The sequence below is a fragment of the Panthera uncia genome, chromosome B4 (assembly GCF_023721935.1).
Source record: "Panthera uncia isolate 11264 chromosome B4, Puncia_PCG_1.0, whole genome shotgun sequence".
Taxonomy (NCBI): domain Eukaryota; kingdom Metazoa; phylum Chordata; class Mammalia; order Carnivora; family Felidae; genus Panthera; species Panthera uncia.
Window position 1 is genome coordinate 1062452 of NC_064809.1, and position 21470 is coordinate 1083921.

The window sequence follows — 21470 nt, forward strand, 5'->3', positions numbered from 1 at the left end:
TGCAGCGCTCTGTGCAGTGTGCACATTGTGACCCGAGAGGGGGGCGGGGCGTTTCTAAAGTACACATGTGCCCCAGGCATGTCGTTGTGCGCTCGGGTCCGAGGGACACAGGAGGCTGGACTCCAGGTGGGTCCTGGGCGAGTGCTGCTTTGCCAGCGTTCTGCGTGCTGGCTGGCCCTGCCTTACCCCCTTACTAAGCACCTGACCTGAGGGTTTCTGTCGGCAGTGCCGTGAGTTGACTGATCTTTAACTGGTTCCTGTGCAGAGTCCTGATCACTGCCAGTTAATGGATGCATCGTTCCCTCTTTCTTCTGAGGTTTTTAACAAAGAAGCCTAGCAACATTGCTCTTGAAACCCTTTGTTGTGTGGGTTTCTGTTGGCAATACTTTGTTTTGTGGACTGTTGTGTTCTTTGTCATAGAGAGCACTTTCCACATGTGGATGCTTTACCAGGGAACTTCTGTGCCATTCTTGTTTTTTTCCTTTCTTTTTTTAAGAGGGAGAACAAGCTGGGGAGGGACAGATTGACAGAGAGAGAGGGGGAGACAGAGAATGCCAGGCAGGCTCCACACTGTCAGTGCAGAGCCTGATGCGGGGCTTGATCTCAGAAATGTGGGATCGTGACCTGGGCCAAAACCAAGAGTCTGACACTTCACCAGCTGAGCCACCCGGGGGCGGGGGAGGGGGGGTGGTGGTGGTGTCCCTGTGCCATTCGTCTGAGTGTTCCTTTTACTTCTGGATTTTCTGTCAGCTTTCCTTAATCCTGTTTCTTGTACTTTATCACTAGACCGTGATCATGTTAATCTGGAAGTATATTCACATGTGCCGAGGCATTGCTGTGTCTCTACATGTATACACTAGGTATATCGCATTCTAAAAACTCTGCTAGTGTTTGGCAGTAATTTTTTCCAGCATTCTGATAACTTAGCTGGACTTCCTGAAGGTAGCAGGAATTGACTTGAAAGATCATTTATTTTATCCTTGTTTTATTTGATACGAAATGTATTTTTCTGGCCGCTTTATTACCTGAGCCAACTATTTGTTAAAATGGTCTTTGAGGTCTTTGAATGGATTTCATTTATTTTATTCCCAAATATTATCTAGCTCATTAAAAATCTCCAAATTGATCATATATTCTTTTTCCCTGACTATAATCTTACTCATTTTATTAAAGAATCACAAAATGCTTTTGGTCACGTGTGCTGACGCCCCTCGCCCCGCCTCGGCCTCTCCGCAGCACGTGGCTGAAAGCTTGTTGCCACGTGCACGGTTTGTGGCTCGTATTGACTAATGCCGCCCGTTAATGTTTTTTTCTTTCGACTCCGTCGCCTTGATTCGTGTAGTTGTAAATCTGGCTGAGGTTTTATTGCGCTTCTGCCTTAGGAAGGATATACTAATTCTGGTTTGTGTGATAATAGGGCCACAGAAGAATGGTGTGCTGCTCGGCGTGGAGCGAGGACCACCCCATGTGCAATCTGTTCACCTGCGGGTTTGACAGGCAAGCCATTGGCTGGAACATCAACATCCCTGCGTTGTTACAAGAGAAATGAGGTTGCCGGCGTTCCTTAGTCGCGTGGTTCACCGTGGACCTGTGGACCGGTGCCGCTTTTCTCCTGTTGGTCAAGCCCTTTTTCTGAGAGTCGGGCCCTGACGAGGGTGATTTGTATGTTCTTTTCTCATTGTACCCAGCTTGCATGAAATGTACAGCAAAACGTATGGTCCTAAGTTTTATTTTCGTCTTGTGTGTGTGCTGGCGCCCTCCGTGCAGTGGAGACGAAGCCCCTTCCCCGTAGCACGTCGTGTGTTGTGAGTTGCTGGCGTCTGACAGCCGACAGGAGGGCATTACGTTTGCGTGAGTTAAATGTGAACCCGCGTACTTACTGTGAGGCGCAAGTAGAGTGTAGCGTTTCTGGAATAATTATACGTGTCTGCCTTGTGCCGGGAAGGTTGCGGAGCTGCACCCGCGTTGGCTGACGCACGGCAGGTGCGCTGGAAGACTTGAGGGTTGCTTCCGCGTGAGGTTTTAGCGTGTGCCGTGCCGTCGCGGAGCTTCAACTCCGTCCCGTCGTAGTTACGTGAAACAACCTGGATGTTAGACGCTAACAGAAGTAGGATGCAGACTTTACATTTGGAGAGTCGTTTGAAAAGAAAGTTTCTGCTCTTTTTGTGGAAAATCATTTCAATCTCCTGAGGTCTCATGTTAGCAAATTCAAAAATGTGATTCTAATCACTGATTTCAGATACTAAGCAAAATTTAAAGCACTTTAGTTTATAGCCATGGTTATAAACAGTTTTGAGAAGTTACAGATGACTTATCCATTGAATGTGACTTGACCTTTTGAAGAAGGCCCTGCCTGCTACCTGAAAACAAAACCTTATTTATTTTCTATTCTACACTTTGGTTTGCGTATTTCTAAGGGGGTTCACTTCCTTGGTGGTGTTTGAGAGCCAACAATGCAAATAAATGAGTACTACCTCAGAACAGCACGTTTGGAGACCGGGGGCGTCTCGCCACTGCGTGTGGCTGGGATGCCCAGTTCAGTTGCGAAGGCAGGACAGACAATCATAGCGGCCGGCATGGGCGGCTGCAGCGATGCGTCGCAGGCCGGCAGCTTGCTCCCGTTTCAGCAGCCGGGACGCCCCCGCGTGCCAGCCCTGCCACTGCCTGGGCGAGCCCGTCGCTCTTGCCTTCGCAGGACTCACTGTTGTCCGCTGTTTGTGAGTTCGTGTTTCTTGCTCAGTCACAGTTTTGATGAAGAGCCGTCTCTGCGTACCGCCCTCCTATTTTTAATCCTTTGAGTGTGTGCACTTGGAGAGGCACAAGAGGGTGACCGTGAAGACGATCGTGGGTGCCCCACTTCCGGTGGTGACGGCTGGCGGAGGAGCACGTGGGCCGCCCTGGGTCCTGAGTGAACGCGTCTCACTTGAGGCTCCCGTGGCTCGGGTCCCATGTGTGGTACCTCGTGAGGAATTCCAGCCCCAAATTCTCTGGAATGATTTTGAGATGATTGACACGGTCTGGAAGGGAAGAAGGACCAGGAGAAACCCGTCCTGCTACGGGCGGTTGAGGTCGGTGCCTGGGGGGCACAGAAAGTCATTTATGAAGCCTGCCATCCGGCCCCTGCCGACCTAGGGGCACCACACCCCCAGCGCCAGAGTGCGGGTGGCCTCAGGCCTCCAATCTGTGTGTCCACGCTCTTGGGCTCCTGTTGTGTTTTAATTTGAATGTCTGGGTGTCTTAGAATCATTGTTAGGAGCACTGAAAAACGTATACAAACACAGTTGAATCAGACTTAAGAACCAGATCTCTGCCGGATTAAAAAAAGTGGAAGCTTTGAAATAAATATTTCTCATGGCCATTTAGTTCTCTGCAAACTAGTGCCCTCTGTGGCCGGCAGCTGCTCACTGTCTCGCCAACGGGAGTGGCCGACCTCCTCACTCCTCCCGCGTCTCCACGAGGGCACAAGGCCTCATGCTTTTGGGGAGAGTTCTCAGGAGCAGGACACCCTACTATCACGACCACGTCGTCCTCTGACGTGATTCCATTCAGCTGCTGCTGTGGCCTTAGTGGTGGTGTTTTCGGGAGTCATGGAGATTTGGGATCGTGCGTGTGCGTGCACGCGCGCGCGTGTGTGTGTGCGCATGTGTGAGCGTCCATGTGCATGTCTGTACTTGTGTGGCTGAGATTAAGTCGTGATCAGCCACATGTGATCTCATCTGAAATCGTGTTTGGAAATGAGAGTGGTTTTGTTCTGTATGCTCACATGTCCAGAATTTCATTTGATAATGGAAGGAAAACGTGTGGTTACTGGAAAATGTGTATTGATAGAAAGTTTCGTAAGAACTACGTTGTTGGACAAAACAGCACTCTTTCTCAACCACTGCACATCGATTTCTGTAGAGACAAAAATTGTGTACATATTTTGGAATTTGGAGAATCCTATGTAAATCACTTGTTGCTTAAATCTGTGAAAAACAAGTTTCTTTGGGGGGAAAGTATGCATTTATAAGTGTTGTGTACAGCAAGTGTTTTTATTGTATTGGTGTAATTGTTTTTAAGTGTTGAATGTCTTCATTGCCATATGAAATTCATTAAAAATCCACATTCTGTAATCACTATTGTAAAAATTTTATGTTATTAGGAGTCTTTTTTTATTATTTAAAAATTTTTTAAAAGACGTTTTATTTATTTTTGAGAGACAGAGCATGAATGGGGGAGGGGCAGAGAGAGAGGGAGACACAGAATCCGAAGCAGGATTCAGGCTCTGAGCTGTCAGCACAGAGCCCGATGCGGGGCTCGAACCTGTGAATGGGGAGATCGTGACCTGAGACGAAGTTGATGCTTAACTGACTGAGCCACCCAGGCGCCCCATATTCTTTACTTATTGTTTAAATTTTTTGCCTTGGTGAAAATTCTAGTATTGCCCACTTGAAAAATTTTAACTTTAGACTTCAAAGGTCTGTAATCCTGCCTGTGTGCTGGGCTCCCTTTAAGTGACAAGTAGGTATGCTTGTCCGCCCCGGCAGTGTCTGGAGGGAGTTAACAATCTGATACAATGCAGGTGTTGTCAGAGTCCCTCAGGGGTTTCATAAGACGTCTGCCCTGTTCTTACTGCAGTAAGCTTGTTTGAAAGTCTTTAAAAAATTGCATTTACAGAAAGCAGGCCCTGCTCGTTCTGTGGGGACAGTACGCATCTGGACTGGCTGCTCTTTCAACCGCTGTCCCCCGTGGGCGAAGCGGTGTGGTGGTTGCGGGAACCTGAGGAGACGTTCGGTCCCGGCCCGGGATCATCCTGCTGCCTCTTTACACTGGTCGGGCTCCCTGCCTTCAGTCAGCCCCCAGAGGGCAGAAGTTCACGGACTCCTTGTCTTTCTTCCCTGACCCTGTAGAAACATGTGATTAGCATCCAAATTTCACAATTACGTCTTCAGTTACATTTAGAAGTTCACATGTTAGTATAAAGGATTGAGAAGGCGGGGCGCCTGGCCAGGTCAGTTGGAAGAGTGGGTGACTCTTGATCTCAGGGTTGTGAGTTTGAGCCCCACATGTAGAGATTACTTAAATAAATATTAAAAAAAAAAAAAAAATCCCAAAGGCAAAACTGCTATTATTATAAGTTCGTCAAAATGCCACTCAGATGTGTCTCACTATGCATAGATTTTCTGGTTTCCCTTAATAAATTAATAGTTAAGTTCAGAAATTGGGAACACTTAAATTGTTACATGCAAAGTGTGCTATATAGTCCATATGACGGTGGGAAGAAGCTGAGAATGAAATCCTATAAAAGTATTGAGTAACTTAAAAATAATTTTATTGAAACATTTAAAAAATATTTATTTTGAGAGAGAGAGAGCATGATCGGGGAGGGGCAGAGAAAGAGGGAGAGAGAATCCCAAGCAGGCTCTGCACTGTCAGCACGGAGCCCAGTGCTGGCTTGAACTCACGAACCGTTAGATACGACCTGAGCTGAGACCAAGAGTGGATGTTCAACCTACTGAGCCGCCCAAGCTTGAAACATTTTTAAGGAGCTTTTGGTCAAAATGAAACTGGATTAGGCAGATCTCTGGAGCCCTGAGAGCTCTCTGAGGCACAGGTGATGCCTGTGGGCTTTGTGGGCCCTGGAGCCACTTTAGACACAGGGTCCAGGAGGCGTAATCTGGCCCGAAGTTTGATGGGGGTGTCCGGAAGTGAAGAGAACACCTCTCTCACCCTCGGCACTGTGTCCCCTCACCTCTCAGCCCCTGACTGTAGTGTTTCTGTGCTCCACCTAACCCTCCTTTGGAAGGTTTGGAACTAGAACTGGAAGTCCGTGTCTCTCCAGTCACTTTGAGCTCCAGATGCTGAGAGGAAGAAGCAGCCAGAATCCTGGACTCTGCAAAGCTGTCTTTCAAGAATGAGTGGGAGATGCAGACACTTGGCGATAAATGAGGATGGTTTTCACCAGTTCTCCTCTAGTGGACCGTCTTGAAATGCTACAGGGAGAAAAAGTCCCAGAGCAGTGGTTTCAGAGTGGGCAAAATGCCAACACCCATCCCTCTAAAGTGGTGTCTGCAGTTAGTGTTTAAATTTCTTTCTTTCTTTTTTTTTTAATGGCTGGGGGGATTAAAATTTTAACTTTTGTCTTTGTAAGATACATAGTAAAATTTCAAGGGTAACCACAAAGAAAAACTTTGAAAAGATAAGGAAATGATGAAATGTGGTTACCTTATGTAAGGGGGTTAGGAAGTGTGGTAAGTTAGAACTAGAGCAGAAGTAATTTTTTTTTTTAGTGGGTTTTCTTTTTTTAATGGGCTTACAATTTTAGAACCATCATAGTAAATCACCCAGAATTCGGAAAGTTCTTACTCTAAGGACAAACACACATAAGGTACCTAGTGGGAAAAACCTGATAAAAATAGAGACTTGAAATCACCCATGGAAATACTTAAAAACTTGAACCAAGACATTAAACAAAAAAATGAGAGAGCATCATACATTAATAGGAAGAGTCAATATTGGGGCACCAGGTGGCTCAGTTGATAAGCACCTGACTCTTGATTTCAGCTCAGGTCGTGATCTCACAGCTTGTGGGTTCCAGGCCCTTGTCTTGCTCTGTGCTAGCAGAGAGGAGCCTGCTTGGGACTCTCTCTCTCTCTCCCTCCCTCTCCCTCTCTCTCTTTCTGCCCCTCCCCTGCTCATGCTCCCTCTCTCAAACTTTAAGCAGGAAGATAAGGGGCGCCGCGGTGGCTCAGTTGGTGAAGTGTCCGACTTCGGTTCAGGTCATGATCTCACGTCTGTGAGTTCAAGCTCCGCATCCGGGCTCTGTGCTGACAGCTTGGAGCTTGGAGCCTGCTTCAGATTCTGTGTCTTCCTCTCTCTCTGCCCTTCCCCTGCTTGCATTCTGTGTCTCTCTCAAAAATAAATAAACATTAAAAAAAATGAACAAATAAAAAGGAAGAGTCAATATTGTAAAAATGTTAGTTTTCCCATATTGCCAAGTAGATTAAATAAATGCTCTTTCAAATGCAAATTGTTCCAGAGTTTCTTGGGGGAATTTGACAGTCTGATTCCTAAATTTATTTGAAACAAAGGCCAGGATTGATGTGATATCCCAGAAAACAGGAGGAAGGAAAGGAGAAGAAAATGGTTTCCTAAGCCTGGCAGGGCTGTGGTAGATAGAATGTACTTTTGGCACAGGACTGGAGAAATTGACCAGTGAGGTTAGGAAGAGATCAGATTGATTCAAGTATCTGAAAATTTGGAACGTGTCATCTCCTAGAACCACAAGTTGGGAAGAAAGTGGCCTGTGTAATTAATGGTTCTAGTGTTATTAGTTATCCATGTGGAACAGGAAACGAATCTGGATCCCTACCTCACACCAAAGAAAACCAGTGCAAACATTATATGTGAAAGGAAAAACATTAACTTTTCAAAAAAATACGAGAATATTTGTATGATTTTGGGTCTATTCAGCAACTCTCCAAAAATGCATTAATCATACTAGAAAAAAGTGATACATCCAACCATGTTAAAAGTGAAGATTTGTGCTTTACAGGGCATGCTAGAAGAGGTGAGTGGTAAGCCACAGATGGTAGTCACAGCATATATAATCCACAAAGCATTAATATCCAGGATGGTATAAACAAAATTCTACATGTCAATAGAAGAATTAGAAATTGGGCAGGAGGCGTGAATAGGTGTGTCACAAAAGGGAAAACTTGACTAGTCAATAAGGAAGCATAGAAATAATAAAAAAAAGATCAAAATGAAATACTATTTCACAACCATTAGATTTGGGAAAACTCTGTCAAGCATATATACTGTTGGAACGCCTATAGCTGTTGGTTTGGGTATAAAATAATGCAGCAAGTTGGAAAACACGATCTTGCAAGTCTGAATGTGTGAATGCCGCCTGGCCCCAGCAATTACGAGCTGTCTTTAGAACATGGTTTGTTAAGGATGATGTGTGGAGACCATGCGGGTCTGTCTGTGAAAATGAAGATTTCTGGCCCCAGAGCTACTGGCCGAGGATCGGGATCGATTGCAAGAATCTGCACCTCGAACAAGCCTCTGCTTGTGATTCTGCTGTCCAGTTTGGGACCCACAGTCCTGACACACCTTTTCCACGGGTGCCCGAGGGGATGTGAGCAAGGTCGTAGCGCCAGACTGGAAGCGACCAAGCAACATGGACCGACTGGGACATAAGTTGTGGCACGTGTGTGCAATGAAATACAGCAGTAAAAACGAACGGGCCACACAGGACTACGTGGGATTGTTGATCTTGGAACATTGTGTTGAATCAAAAGCCATTTTTATAGAGCATGAGCAAGCCCAGCCATACACAAGTAGGGTCATATATTTTGGAACATGGGAGTTAAAACTCCAGATTCTTCCTGCTGTTCTCTAGGCCGGCTGTGGAGTAGTGGGATGGGAGGTAAGGTGGGTCAGGAAGAGCCCAGACTTCACGGTGTCCAGTTCCTGATGTAGACACCAAGCCTGTGTTCCAGCTTTCGTATTTCACAACTTAGGTGTCCTTATTACTATTTTGTTAATGTGTCTAACATTATACGATTAAGGTAATATAAAAAATTCTAAATAGAAGATGCGTGCTATTACAAGGGTGGATGAACGTGGTGGTGATAAAATAGGGGTTTTTGGAGTAATATTTTTGTCTGTGTCATGTCCAGGCCTCTCGCATATCCCTGTTCTACTCCAGAAATTAATTCTTGTTCCTCTTACAAACATGTAGTTTTATGATTCTACGGTGACTGATTTTTCAGTGTGTGCGTTCCATGGGAGGAAAGACAAAGCCAGTTTTGTTCCGAGATAATGTTCTTGAAAAAAAATACTAAGGAAATTGTAAAAAGGCCATGTTACACTGTGTCAAAATTGTGTTGTTTTCAAATACATTTTGGAAATTCTAGCTTTAAAGTGGGAAATGTAATAAGGATTTCATTTACCAGGTGTGATCATAAAACAATAAAAGTAGCTTTCTTATGTTGCTCATAAACTGAAGTAATTTCAAATCCAGGAGACAGTCCAAAAATTGTGTTGCGTAATGGCCACATACCAGAGTAGAATGTTTTTTCTCACAGCCTGTGTTTTGGGGAAAGCAGCATTTATTTGTCTCGGTGGGTAAGTTTTGGTATATTTGCTTAAAAATATCATTTTCTACAGTGCACATGTATTACAGGTGTCTTCTTGATCTGAATTAATTCTCAGTAAAAACAAAAGTCCTGCTGTAAACTTTATGTTTTCTTTTTCAGTGACAGAAGTAATTGTATATATTCTAAATTTTTTTTTTACATTTTATTTATTTTTTATAGAGACAGAGCACAATTGGGGGAGGGGCAGAGAGAGAGGGAGACACAGAATCCAAAGCAGGCTCCAGGCTCCAAGCTGTCAGTACAGAGCCCAACGTGGGACTCAAACCCACGAACCGCGAGATCATGACCCGAGCGGAAGTCGGACGCTTAACCGACTGAGCCACCCAGGCGCCCCAGTAATTCTGTATATTCTATAACCAATCCCTAAGTGTTACATGAAACTAATTTTATTTTTTCCTCTTTAAAAGTTTTTTTTAGTGTTTATTTTTGAGAGAGAGAGAGAGAGAGAGAGAGGAGGGAGAGAGAGAGAATCCAAAGCAGGCTCCAGGCTCTGAACTGTCAGCACAGAGCCCGACGTGGGTCTCGAACTCATGAACCAACTGTGAGATCATGACCTGAGCCAAAGTTGGGCACTCAACTGACTGAGCCCCCCAGGTGCCCCTATTTTTTCCTCTTTTTAAAAACAGCTTTATTGTGGTATAGTTGATCAAGCATACGCTGAACATTTATAGAGTGTAAGATTGGGTAGGTTTTGACATATTCACCCATGAAGACCTTGCCACAGTCAAGATAAATGCAGCTTGTCACCCAGTTGTTCATGCCTGTCTGCATTTCCTCCCTGCTGCCCCTCCAGGCTCCGTTCCTGGTGACCACCCTGTCCACTTTCTGTCACTGAAGCTTATTTTGCATTTTCTATAATTTTATGTAAACGCACTTATGCAGTTTGTGCTGAGTTTTGTCTTCTTCCACAAAAGCTGGTCTTGCATATCTGAATGTGTTCCACTTTATTGCTGACTGGTGTCGTTTGCATGGATGTTACCATGTTTGTTTATGCACGTCCCTGTTGATGGTGGTGTGTGTTGTTTTCAGCCTTTGGCTGTCCCAGGTGAAGCTGGTGGGAATGCACGCGTGTCAGCCCTGTGTTCACGCACTGACACGCTTCTGCTGGGCGGACACCCAGGAGTGGAACCGCTGGGCCATGTGGAGAGAGTGTTTTTCTTGAGAAGAAACTGCCCTGCAGTTTCCAAAGGGCTCGTTCTGGAGACTTATGGTTTCTGCTGTGACATGTGGAAAGCTCAGAAGTTCTCTCTTCCCTCATAACGAGAGAAAAGGCGAACGGACTGAAATTAGTGACTCTTCTGAGGTCCACTAGAGAATTGAGGGCAGAGGGCACACCGCTGCCGTGAAAACTGGAGACGCAGCAGGTGCACAGAGGCAGCTCGAGCGGGAGCCCATCAGGGGCCGAGGGTGGTCAGGCTGGAGAGTTCAAGCCCCTGGGGCCCAGCCAGTGGGTGTTGTCTCCAGGGGCAGCGCTGAGTTCCCAAAGTTCCCATTGGGAAGATCAGAGGAAAGCCCGCCATTCTGGTCCGGAGGCGGGGAGGGATAGCTGCTCTGCATTCACCCCAGATGCCTCCTCACCGAGGAAGAAGCCTCACCGCAGCAGCGCCCTGTCTCGTGCAAGGGCAAGGGTGCCTCAGCGGCCCCGGGGGGTCACGGCCCAGGGCCCAGGCGCCCTGTGAAATCGAGGCAGACCTGGGTGTGGCTGAAGGCAGCACGAGGCACATGCCCAAGGCCGTGTGGAAAGGGCAGGTGGGGAACGTGAACAGAGGGGGAGCTCCAAGGAAGAATCGAGAGAAATACTAGAAGTAAAGACACACTCACAGGAATGAAGGTCTTTGATGGCTCTTTCTGTAGACCTGACCCAGCCGAAGAAGGAAACCCTCAAGACAGCTTTAAGATCAGTCGATAGAAACTTTCCAAACTGAAAAGCAAAGAGAAAGAAGGGTGAACAAAGCAGAACGGAATGCCCAGGTGTTGTTGAACGGTTATAGAAAGGTGTGAGACACACACACACACACACACACACACACACACACGGGAATAGTGGAAGAAGAGGGAAGAGAGCGGGAGAAAGATTTGAAATCCTAATTGAGAATTTCCCCAAAGAATGACACAAACAAAACCACAAATCAAGGAAGTTAGGGCATAGCAGGTGAGGAAATGCCAGGAAGTCCATACTTGGGCAAATCAAATGACAGCTGAGGGCACTGGGGTGTCTGGCGGCTCAGCGTCAAGCCTGCGACTCTTGATCTCAGGGTTGTGAGTTCAAGCCCCACGCTGGGCGCAGAAATTCCTTAAAGATAAAGTCTTTAAAAAACAAACAATAGGGGTGCCTGGGTGGCTCAGTCAGTTGAGCATCCGACTTGAGCTCAGGTCATGATCTCGCAGTCTGTGAGTTCGAGCCCCGTGTGGGCCTCTGTGCTGACAGCTTGGAGCCCGGAGCCTGCTTCGGATTTTGTGTCGCCCTCTCTCTCTGGCGCTCCCTTGCTCACGCTCTGTCTCTCTATATCAAAAAATGAATAAACGTGAAAAAAACAAAACAAAACAAAAAAAAAAACAATAAAAGAGCAGATCTTGAAAGGAGCCAGAGAAAACACACGCCACCTACAGAGGAGCAGTGATCAGGAACCACACAAGCCACAGGAGGGGAGAGTGGAATAGTTGCCTCAGAAGGAAAGACCACCAGTCTCCAATTTTGGATCCGCAGGAGTGAAGGGAGAAGACAGCTTTTCCCCAACAGTAAAGGTTGGGGGTGGGGGGAGTACATCTATCCCTCAGCCTGAAGGGTTTCCCGAATTCACCTGTTCTAACAGATTTTTAAAAAATGTATTTGTTTATTTAAATTAGCCTTCACGCCCAGCACGGACCCCAACTTGGGGCTTGAACTCAACAACCCTGAGATGAAGATTTGGACCCTTAACTGAGCCACCAAGTCATCCTTCAAACAGATTTTAAAATAGATTCTTTTGGATTGTCTTCTTTTTTTTAATACTTATTTGAGAGAGATTGAGAGAGACAGAGAGAGAGAGACAGAGAGAGAGAGACAGAGAGAGACGGTGTGAGCGGGGGAGGAGAAGAGAGAGACCGGGAGACACAGAATCCGAAGCAGGCTCCAGGCTCTGAGCTGTCGGCACAGAGCCTGACGCGGGGCTCCAACTTGTGAACCAAGAGATCGTGACCTAAGCCAAAGTCGGACGCTTAACCGACTGAGCGACCCAGGCGTCCCCTGGATTGTCTTCAGAGGGGGTCCTGTCACTTTCTCACCTTGTCTTCCTGCACAGGCTGGAGCCCAGCGTGGTGCTGAAAGAGCTGGTGACGGCGACCTGCGTCGTTTCTGATGAGAAAATACTCCCTGTTTGACCCACGAGTTACCACGTTAGCAGTGCTTGCACATGTGCTCGCTCCATTGGAGTAACTCCTCATGATTGTTGAAGGGTCTTTATCAGGAACAGATGTGGGGTTTTCCTCAGTTGCCATTTTTGTGTGTTTATTGAGGTAATCTCGACTGTTTTTTTGTAGTTAGCGGATACGATGCTTTAGATTGATGGATTTATATGAATATTGAACCGACCTTGCCTTTTTGGGATAAACCCTATTTTGTCAGAACGTACTATTAAGAAAGTTAGCGTCTGTGAGAGTAGGGAAGGGGCAGAGAGAGAAGGAGAGAGAGAATCCCAAGCAGGCTCTGCACTGTCAGTGCACCTGTGTCTGAATGGCAACATCCTGAAATCTGAGTAGGACCTCTGTGTTTAAGTTCTTTTTTTTTTGTTTCTTTTAGACATTTTAATACTTGTTTTTTAAGTTTATTTTGAGAGAGAGAGAACGAATAGGGGAGGGGCAGAGAGGGAGGGAGAGAGAAAGCCCGAGGCAAATGTAAAGCCTGACGCGGGGTTCTAACTCCTGAACCGTGAGATCATGACCTGAGCCGAAACCAAGAGTTGGACACTCAACCCACTGAGCCACCAGGCGCCCCCATATTGTACGATTTTGTATATTGCCGGGCATCATTGGCTACTACTATGTTGAGGATTTTGGTGTCTTACGAGAGATACTGGTCTGTTTCCATTCTTGTACCATTGTCTGGTTTTGGCATTAATGTAATGCAGGCCTCATATAATGACTTTGGAAGCCTTCTTTTGCAGTTTTCTGTAAGAGTTTTTGTAGAGTTGCTATTATCTCTCCCTTAAATGTTTGCCAGAATTCACTAGTAAAGTCGTGGCCTGCAGTTTCCTGTGTTTGTGTGTATTTGGGGTGTGTGTGGGGGTAACTCTAAATTAACAGAAGCTTATTCAGGTTATGTTTCTGCCCGAGTAAGCTTTTGTAGTGTTTCTCAAGAACGCGTGTGCTTCATCAGAGCTGTTGAATTTATCAGTATCAAGGTGCTCGTATTACTTCCTATTCTCCCGTGTCCCTGGAGCCTGTAAGAGTAATCTTGGCGTTTCCTCCAGACCTCTGTTGCAGCATGGGTGACGCTTCAGTGTGACTGCTGTGTGTTCTACCCTCAAGCGGACTCTAAGACCCGCCAGGAACTGTGGCGTCGGCCGGAGGTGGAGACTGCTGGGAACGTGGACACGTGCCCCGGCCTCCGCCCCTCACACTGCCTGCACCCCTGCGGTCGGCTGTGTGCTTCTGCTCACCGTGTTAGGGGCTAGCTAACATCTCCTCGGTGAACTGCTCCAAATCTTGAGAAAAAAATTGTTTTAATGTTTACTTATTTTGGGGAGAGAGAGAGAGAGACAAGGCTCGAGCAGGGGAGGGGCAGAGAGAGAGGGAGACACAGAATCTGAAGCAGGCTCCAGGCTCCGAGCTGTCAGCACAGAGCCCGACGCGGGGCTCGAACCCACGGACCGTGAGATCATCACCTGAGCTGAAGTTGGATACTTCACCGACTGAGCCCCCTAGGCGCCCCGAGAAACAATTTTTAATGTGTGAAAACAACAACCAACGTTGTTAGCTTCTGAATGGTCATTAGTATCTCTTAAGTTGACTTGACCTGAAATGTGGCAGCAGCGATTTCCCAGGGAGCCCGTCTTCCGTCCCCTGTTCTCGGCCGTGGGCAATGCCAGGTGGCAAATGGGTCACCTTGGCCGTTATCAGTGTTTGCCAGCGTCACAGGGTGGAGACTGCCTTGTGCACAATGCCCTGCAATGTGTGCGTCGGTGCATCCTGTGGGTCACGCCTGGCTGGCGAGCTGGGTTTCTGGGCTGAGTGGCTCTGACGGTCTCTGTGGAGGGAGGAGAGAAGGGACGAGGACCATCTCCCACAGTCTGCCTTTTCTCAACCGTTGACCTTGACTGAGGGTCCCTGCACCACGGGCTGCGTATAGGGCGGCTGCGACACGTCCCTGGAGTCTAGGGTTTGAGATGCAGACATTCCTGGGGCCGTGATTCTGGATCGCCGCTGGTGCACATTTTCGGTCACCGCTTAAAGAATCTCCTTTCCATGCCTACAGTATGAACGAGGTTTAGTTACACAATGTTGTAAAACATGCATGTAGTTCTGAGCTCCTGAGCTCTTCCTTGCGTTTACAGGTGCGAACATCGGCCCGGCTTCGCTGTTCCCTGGACGTGCATTTACTAGCCTGGATTCTCTCTTTTTCTCTACAAATTGGACAGAAGTTGTTTCATGTGAGCAAGCATTCTGTGTGTCCCCATTTCCGATTTTTGGGTTTCCTGTCAATTTATTATGGTCATCAGAGTCTAAGTATGATCTTCATTCCAGGGAAGTTTGCGGGACAGATGGGGAGGTAAGAGATCTCTCCAAATGTTGAAATGCTGAAATCCCAGTTTTCAAGGGAGTGCAGCTCACGTGATGCTGAAGAATTGACCTGAAAACAGTCCAAACCACGGAGCCACCCCTTCTGGGCAGGGCCTTCGCACGGGTGATGTGGCTGGAGTGGCGGGAGGCGTGCGGGAGGCCGGTGGTGGCTCTGTGTCCCAGTGTGTCCGGCCACGAGGGTGGGACACAGTAGCTGCTTATTATTTGAACGTTTCCTGGTTTTCAGATTTGTCCTGAGACCTTGTATCAATCCAAGGTCTCAGGCCGCACAGGGTGGTGTCCGGGTCCAGACAAGCTGGTGGAGCCTGGGGAGGAGACAGCAGCTCTTCCTGTGTTGTTTAAGGGACAAACAGACAAGGTGCCTGTGGGTCCTGGGAACACACATTTGTCTGGTGTTATGTCCAGATGAGTGTGTTCTCTTGTTTTGGCTTCTTTGTTTTGCCCTCTGAGGTTGACAGCCAGGGACTCCCTGGTTGCCAGGGGCTCGTTGGTCCGGGTGACCACACGCTGCCCCTTCCCTGTGTCTTCTCTGTAACTAGCCTGGTTCGCAGTCTCAGTGAACCGCTCGGGGCCCAGCTCATCCTGCTGGTCCTGCGCTGCTCGCGTCCTCTGTCTCTGGCTCCTTGAGGACCTGCCGTGTGACCTCTGTGCCCGGAGGCACCAAGAAGGAGTGTGCTGGTGTTTGCTCTGAGATACGCCCGTCAGCAGCCCGTTTTAACGCAGCTGGGCCTGTGCCCCCACGACACCCCTGGACTGGGCGGCCTCCCCTCTGGCCTCTACACACAGCAGTAGGAAGGCAGGATGAATTCGTCAGGACGCTGCGTATTCGCTCTTTTGCTTCTGCACCTGGGGAGTTTCTCCCATCAGCTCGACGTCATGTTCACAACGTGCTGTGTAACAAGTGGCTTGTCCCAGGCAGGATCACAGAGAAGGTCACGCAGGGGCGCACCTGTGTCCCCACCTGATTTCCATGTGCGCGTGTGGGGTCCCGTCGAGCGAGGGGCACGGCGTGTTTCTGGACTTGCCCCTTCTGTTGTCCGTCAGTTGGTATGTCCACGTGAACAGCTCCGTGCCTGCAGCGGAGATCCTGACAGAGACCCCTCTTCTTGTACAGACGGGAGCACAGACGAATCCCAGAGGGAAGCCGGCGAAGGGGCAGCCGTGTCTGCGTGATGCCACCCGCTCGTGGGTTCTTGAGCGGAAGAAGCTGGGTGCGGTGCTGACCTGACGTTCGAGGCCCAAGAGACAACATGTGTGTGTTAGAGACAGAGAGGCAGAGGCAGGGAGAGGGTGAGAGAGACAGAGGCAGAGACAGAGAGGCAGGGAGATAGAGGCAGAGACAGACGGAGGTGGAGACACACAGGCAGGGGCATCTGGACCGGGCAGGCTGGGTGGGAGGTGCTGAGGCACAGGGACAGGACTGGAGAAGCAGTCTAAGGACAGGACGGGCATTTATTTGGCCCTGGATGGTTGGCTTCTTGTTAATCTCTCCCAGCTCCTGGCACGCTCTTGGAGGCTTTTTGTTTGTTTAGCGTTTAGTAAGGACGCAATATTTTTCCAATTGAGAGGTCGTGCAGATAACCACGGGGGAAAAAGGTAATTGGAACTCGAGCAGAAATTGAACATCGGCAACAACCAGGCAGAGACCTCATTTTAAAGATGAGGGTGTGGAGACTCAGAGATTCACGACTTTGGCCATAATCCATAAGTGTCAGGATTAGGGTGTGGACACAGCACTCAGGGTCGTCGGCATTTTTCGCTGTCCTTCACTGAGGCACCCGCAGCATGAGCATTACGCCACAGGCCTCTCCCTTCTCGGCACACGTGTCCGGGCAGACGCTCACCGCTCGCCCGCTAGGCGCTAGAATCCAGATGTCACCTTGCGTCCAGAAGACGGGCCTTATGCTAGTGACACAGACGCATAAACAAGCTCAGGAGTTGTAACTTGAGGACAGGGTTTGCACACCATGCAGGGAGGACGCGATTCCCAGACCTCCCCTCCTCACGGCTGTCCAGCGTGTCAGGCACCATAGCAGGTGCACAGGATACATCTCACTGTTGTCCTGTGAAAGACTGACAACGTGAGAGGCTTACACAGGACATGACGTGGGCCGTCTATGCACATTTGTTGCGTGGGACGCGGGGCCACAGTGTTGGAGGGAGAGCTTGGGGAGGAGGGGACAGGGCAGCCCTTGGCAGGATGACAGACAGAGTCATTGAAGGTCCTAGAGGAACGGGGCAGTCGAGGGGAGTTCAGTGACGGCACCATATGTGGCTTGCGCAAAGGGTTGAGGGAAACTTGGGGAGGAGGGCTGTGTGGACCTGGTGAGTGGCTGCCACAGAGGCAGTGAGGGGAGCTGGGAGCCACATGTGATCCCACGGCTGCCCTGGGCTCGCTCTCTCCAGTGCACATGCGTGCATGTCCATCACACGGGACACCCACGGGCTTGCATGAGCACACCAGATGCGTGCACATACCCCACATGTAACCGCACGTGACCCACATGCCGCACGTGACCCTACCACACGCATGTGCTCGTGGTGCACTGCACACACCACACACAGGCACACACGTGCAGTGCTCACGTCACCCATGTACGCTCATGCACGTGTGAATCACGTGTGTATGCACACACGCTGGGGACACGGAATGGGGGTGACGGCACCCTGTGGACGAGTGCTGCTCCTGGGCACACGCAGGGTGTCCCCCTGCCCTTCCTTCTCTGACGGAGGGCCCTGGAGCAGCACCCCTGCCGCCTGAGGACTGCCATCTGCTCTTGGGTCGTCGTCTTACAAGGCAGAAGGGAAGGCAGTAAATACATAATTTTCTGTTGCCTGGGCAGCAGTATTGACCGTTTCCTTTTCCCCTTTCTTTCTAAACTGCTTGTTATGGACATTTGCAAACATACACAAAAGCAGAAGAGGATGATGAGCCCTGTTCCCACAGCCGGTTCTGGTAGTTTCCATCTCATGGCCCATGTCCTGTGAGCTCTGTCCCTCTCTGGTTGTTTTGATACAGATCTCTGATGTCCCACTGCTATTTGATTTGCAAAATGTAATTCTTGAGGAGACAGGGATTGTGGCCTCCAAATCGCAGAGATTCTGTGCTATTCAGTAATCAATGCTGTTTTTAAAAAGTTGTAATATTTAGAAATGGGAAGATTAAACTGGGGTCTAGTATAAGAGGACACACATCTTTAAGATTCTTAAGGATTGGAAGAACCAGTGTTGTTAAAATGTCCATCCTACCCAAAGCACCGTGGAGATTCTGTGCAATCCCTGTCCGGATTCTAACGACATTTATCCGTACGGCTGGAACAAGTCCTACATTTGTGTGGAACCACAAAAGACTCTGAAAATTGAAAGCAGTCGTGAGAAAGCACAAAGCTGGAGGCATCGAGCTCCTTGATTTTAAACTATGTCACACAGTTATAGTGATCGAAACAGTATGGTACTGGCACAAAAACAGACACATAACTTGGTGGAACAGGATGGGATCCAGAAATAAACCCACACCTACACGGCCAATTAATTCACGACAAGGGAGCAAGAACACACAATGGGGAAAGGACAGTCTCTTCCACAAATGGTGTTGCAAGAACTGGACAGCAGCATTGAAGAATGACACTGGGCCACTGTCCTCCACCGTGCACAAACATAACGTCAGAACGGATGAAAGTCTTAAATCTAAGACCCCAGGCAGTAAGCGCCTTGTCATCAGTCTTGGTGACGAGTTTTTGGACCTGACACCAAAAGCAAAGTCAACAAAAACAACAGTGAACAGGTGGGACCACATCAAACTAAAAAGCTTCCGCTCAGCAAAGGAAACCATCCACAGAGTGAAAAGGCAGCCTACCGGGGATATAATACTTGGAAATCACATGTCTGATAAAAGGCTGATTTCCAAAATATATAAAGAACTTCTACAACTTGAAAGCAAAAAACCCCGATCTGATTGAAATACGGGCAGAGATACCTTTCCAAAGAAGACAAATAGGTAGCCAACAGGTACGTGAGGAGGTGCTCAGTGTCACCGACCATCGGGGAAATGCAAACCACAAGGAGGTGCCACGTGACACCTGTCAGAATGGCTGGTATCCAACACACAAAAAACAGCAGGCACTGGCGAGGATGCAGAGAAAGGGGAACCTCTTGCACTGCTGGTGGGAGTGCAAACTGGTGCAGCCGCTCTGCCAAAACCAGTATGGGGGGTCCCCAGAAAGTTAAAAATGAAATTACCTTATGATCCAGCCATCCAGCTTTTGGGTATTTATCTGTAGAAAATGAGAACACTTAATTCAAAAAAATATCTGCACCCTCTGTTCATTGCAGCATTATTCGTGGTAGCGAAGACCTGGAAACAAGCTAAGTGTCTGTTGACGGACGAGTGGGTAAAGAAGATGTGGTGTGTATACGACGGAATGTTATTCAGCCATGAGAAAGAAAGAGATCTTCCCACACGGGTGGATGTCATGGGCGTTCTGCTAAGTGAAAGAAGTCATAAAGACAAGTACTGTATGGTCTTACTTGTATGTGGAGTCTAAAACCAAAATAAACTTAAAGGTGCCGAACAGATTGGTGGTTGACAGGGTGGGGGTGGGGGTGGAAAAAAAAGGGTAAAAGGCGGAAAATGTTTTAAAAATTTGAACGTATGGAAAAGCATTCCACACTTTTGGCAAGGAGTCTCCACACCAAAAAGTCATCAGTCCCCCTAAAGTTAGTCCATAAATTTAATCTAATCCCAATAAAACTTGGAATAGGATTCTAGACGAGTTAGTCCAGAAATGAGCAGTGAGTAAAACTAGTCATGAAAATGTTGATGGGGGTTGCTAGAGATTAACAATCTATAGTGATTAAAGCTGTGCAGTGGTAGTAAATGCACACAGAGGTAGATCAAAGAAATGGGGGAAAAGTCCACCAATAGACTAAAGAACACCTAGGAATTCAGGGCGCCTGGGTGGCTCAGTCGGTTAAGCGTCTGACTTCAGCTCGGGTCATGATCTCATAGTTCCCCAGTTTGGGCTGTGTGTTGACAGCGTGGAGCCTGCTTGGGATTCTCCCTCTCTCTCTTGCCTTCCCCCCCTTCCCCTGCTTGTATGTGCACACTCTCTCTCTCAAAAGTAAATAAAACATTAAAAAGAAAGAACATATAGGAATTTGATTGTTTTATAAGGTTAACATTAAAAAAATTTTTTTGAATTTTGAATCTCACAAGATGAGGTTCTTGGGTATTCCATGAAGTTCTCTTCGTCTTGTGAAGCCTGTGTTTACCTGCGCGATGAAGCCTGCTCCAGCCCTGGACACTGCGTTTGTCTCACCTGAGTTCTCGGTGACAGCCCTCAGAGCCACCTTTCCTTCTCCGGCACGCAAAGCCGCTGGGGACAGCGCACCTGCTGTGTGGGCCCAGGGTGGGGGCGGCCTGTCTCGTCGACTCCCGAGTGAGCCGTGTGATTTCTCCTGGGGTGCGTGCTGCCCGAGGATGCGCTGACCTTGTCTGTCTGTCCCCGAGGCAACCGACACGTGCCAGGTGCCCAGGGTTTGGCCTCGTGCCATGGCGTGAGGAATTAAAGAACACGAAACCCGTGAAGACGTCCACTTGTGTTGGTCAGAAGAGGAGAATGAGCTTCTGGGACGGCCGTCTGCTGATTAATTTCCCCCTTCAGAGGGTCCTGGTGCCGGTGGTCCACACCTCCCACCCCTGTGGGAGCCCCAGGGCCAATTCTGGGCAGGCCTCTCATGGAATTTCCGAAACCCAGGCTGACGCTTGGCTTTATTTTGAAAAATAAGGAAGCGTGGTGTCAGCTGTCCACCGTGGCCCCGTGGTTTTGCGTGAGGTGCTCAGGAATGGGGCGGAGTAAGAGCAAGGCTGTGGGGGACCACTGTGTCCCCGAGCCCCGAAGGAGGGGCAGGTGACGGGAACGCAGCCCCGTGGCTCTGGGCTGGTTCTGGGGACGGGGAGCCACTGCCCCCGTGCCGTGCACACCGCCTCTCACGTGCCAGCGTGCTCGATCCCACGGCGGTCAGGATGCAGGACATGCCACCACGTCCCAGGTGGGAATTCGTGTCTGTGGATGCTTCCGGCATGTTCCGTGCCTCTGTGAGTAGCACTGCCTCAGGTCTTCAGTCCCGACGGAGCGACTTCCCATGCCTTCAGGTCTCGCACACTCAAAGGCGGGATCCCGAACCCGCCGTTGTGAGCAACCCCTTCCCCATCACAGGATACTAGCTGTGTAGTCACTACCCTTATCTTTGATACACTAATAAAACCACAGCAAAGGAACAAAAAGCTCCTAGGAATGGTGTTGCTCTAAAAACAAAAACTTTAAGCGGAAATCGACCACGTCTATCAGGCAGCGCCTTAAACGCCTGCATAGGATTTAAAGACAAGGTGTAGTGTGACATTTAGGAGGGACAGAGCACTTGTACTTGAGTTAAAGGTAGAGTGTTGCCAGTAACCCAGACCTGCCCGTCCTACCTGATTTCCTTTCTCCTAAACGTGACCTTTGTCTGGACATCTGTGACACTACTCCTCTGCATTTCTTTGTA

At 48.5% G+C, this 21470-nt stretch overlaps 1 protein-coding gene across 7 annotated transcripts in view; it reads left to right on the plus strand.

Annotated features, from left to right (window-relative positions):
• The window catches only part of WDR37 (WD repeat domain 37), a 79148-nt gene extending 58973 nt beyond the window's left edge, over positions 1-20175 (plus strand). For 3 of the 7 annotated variants that reach the window (XM_049626764.1, XM_049626769.1, XM_049626768.1), the window contains one exon: positions 1418-6162. In XM_049626764.1, the coding sequence (XP_049482721.1) occupies positions 1418-1549 (132 nt within the window). In that variant the 3' untranslated portion in view covers positions 1550-6162. Of the gene's footprint in view, positions 1-1417; positions 6163-14677; positions 15354-19256 lie in introns of those variants that run through there. The other 4 variants (XM_049626766.1, XM_049626767.1, XM_049626765.1 and 1 more) reach the window with 4 other exon arrangements.
• Positions 20176-21470: the final 1295 nt, after the last annotated feature.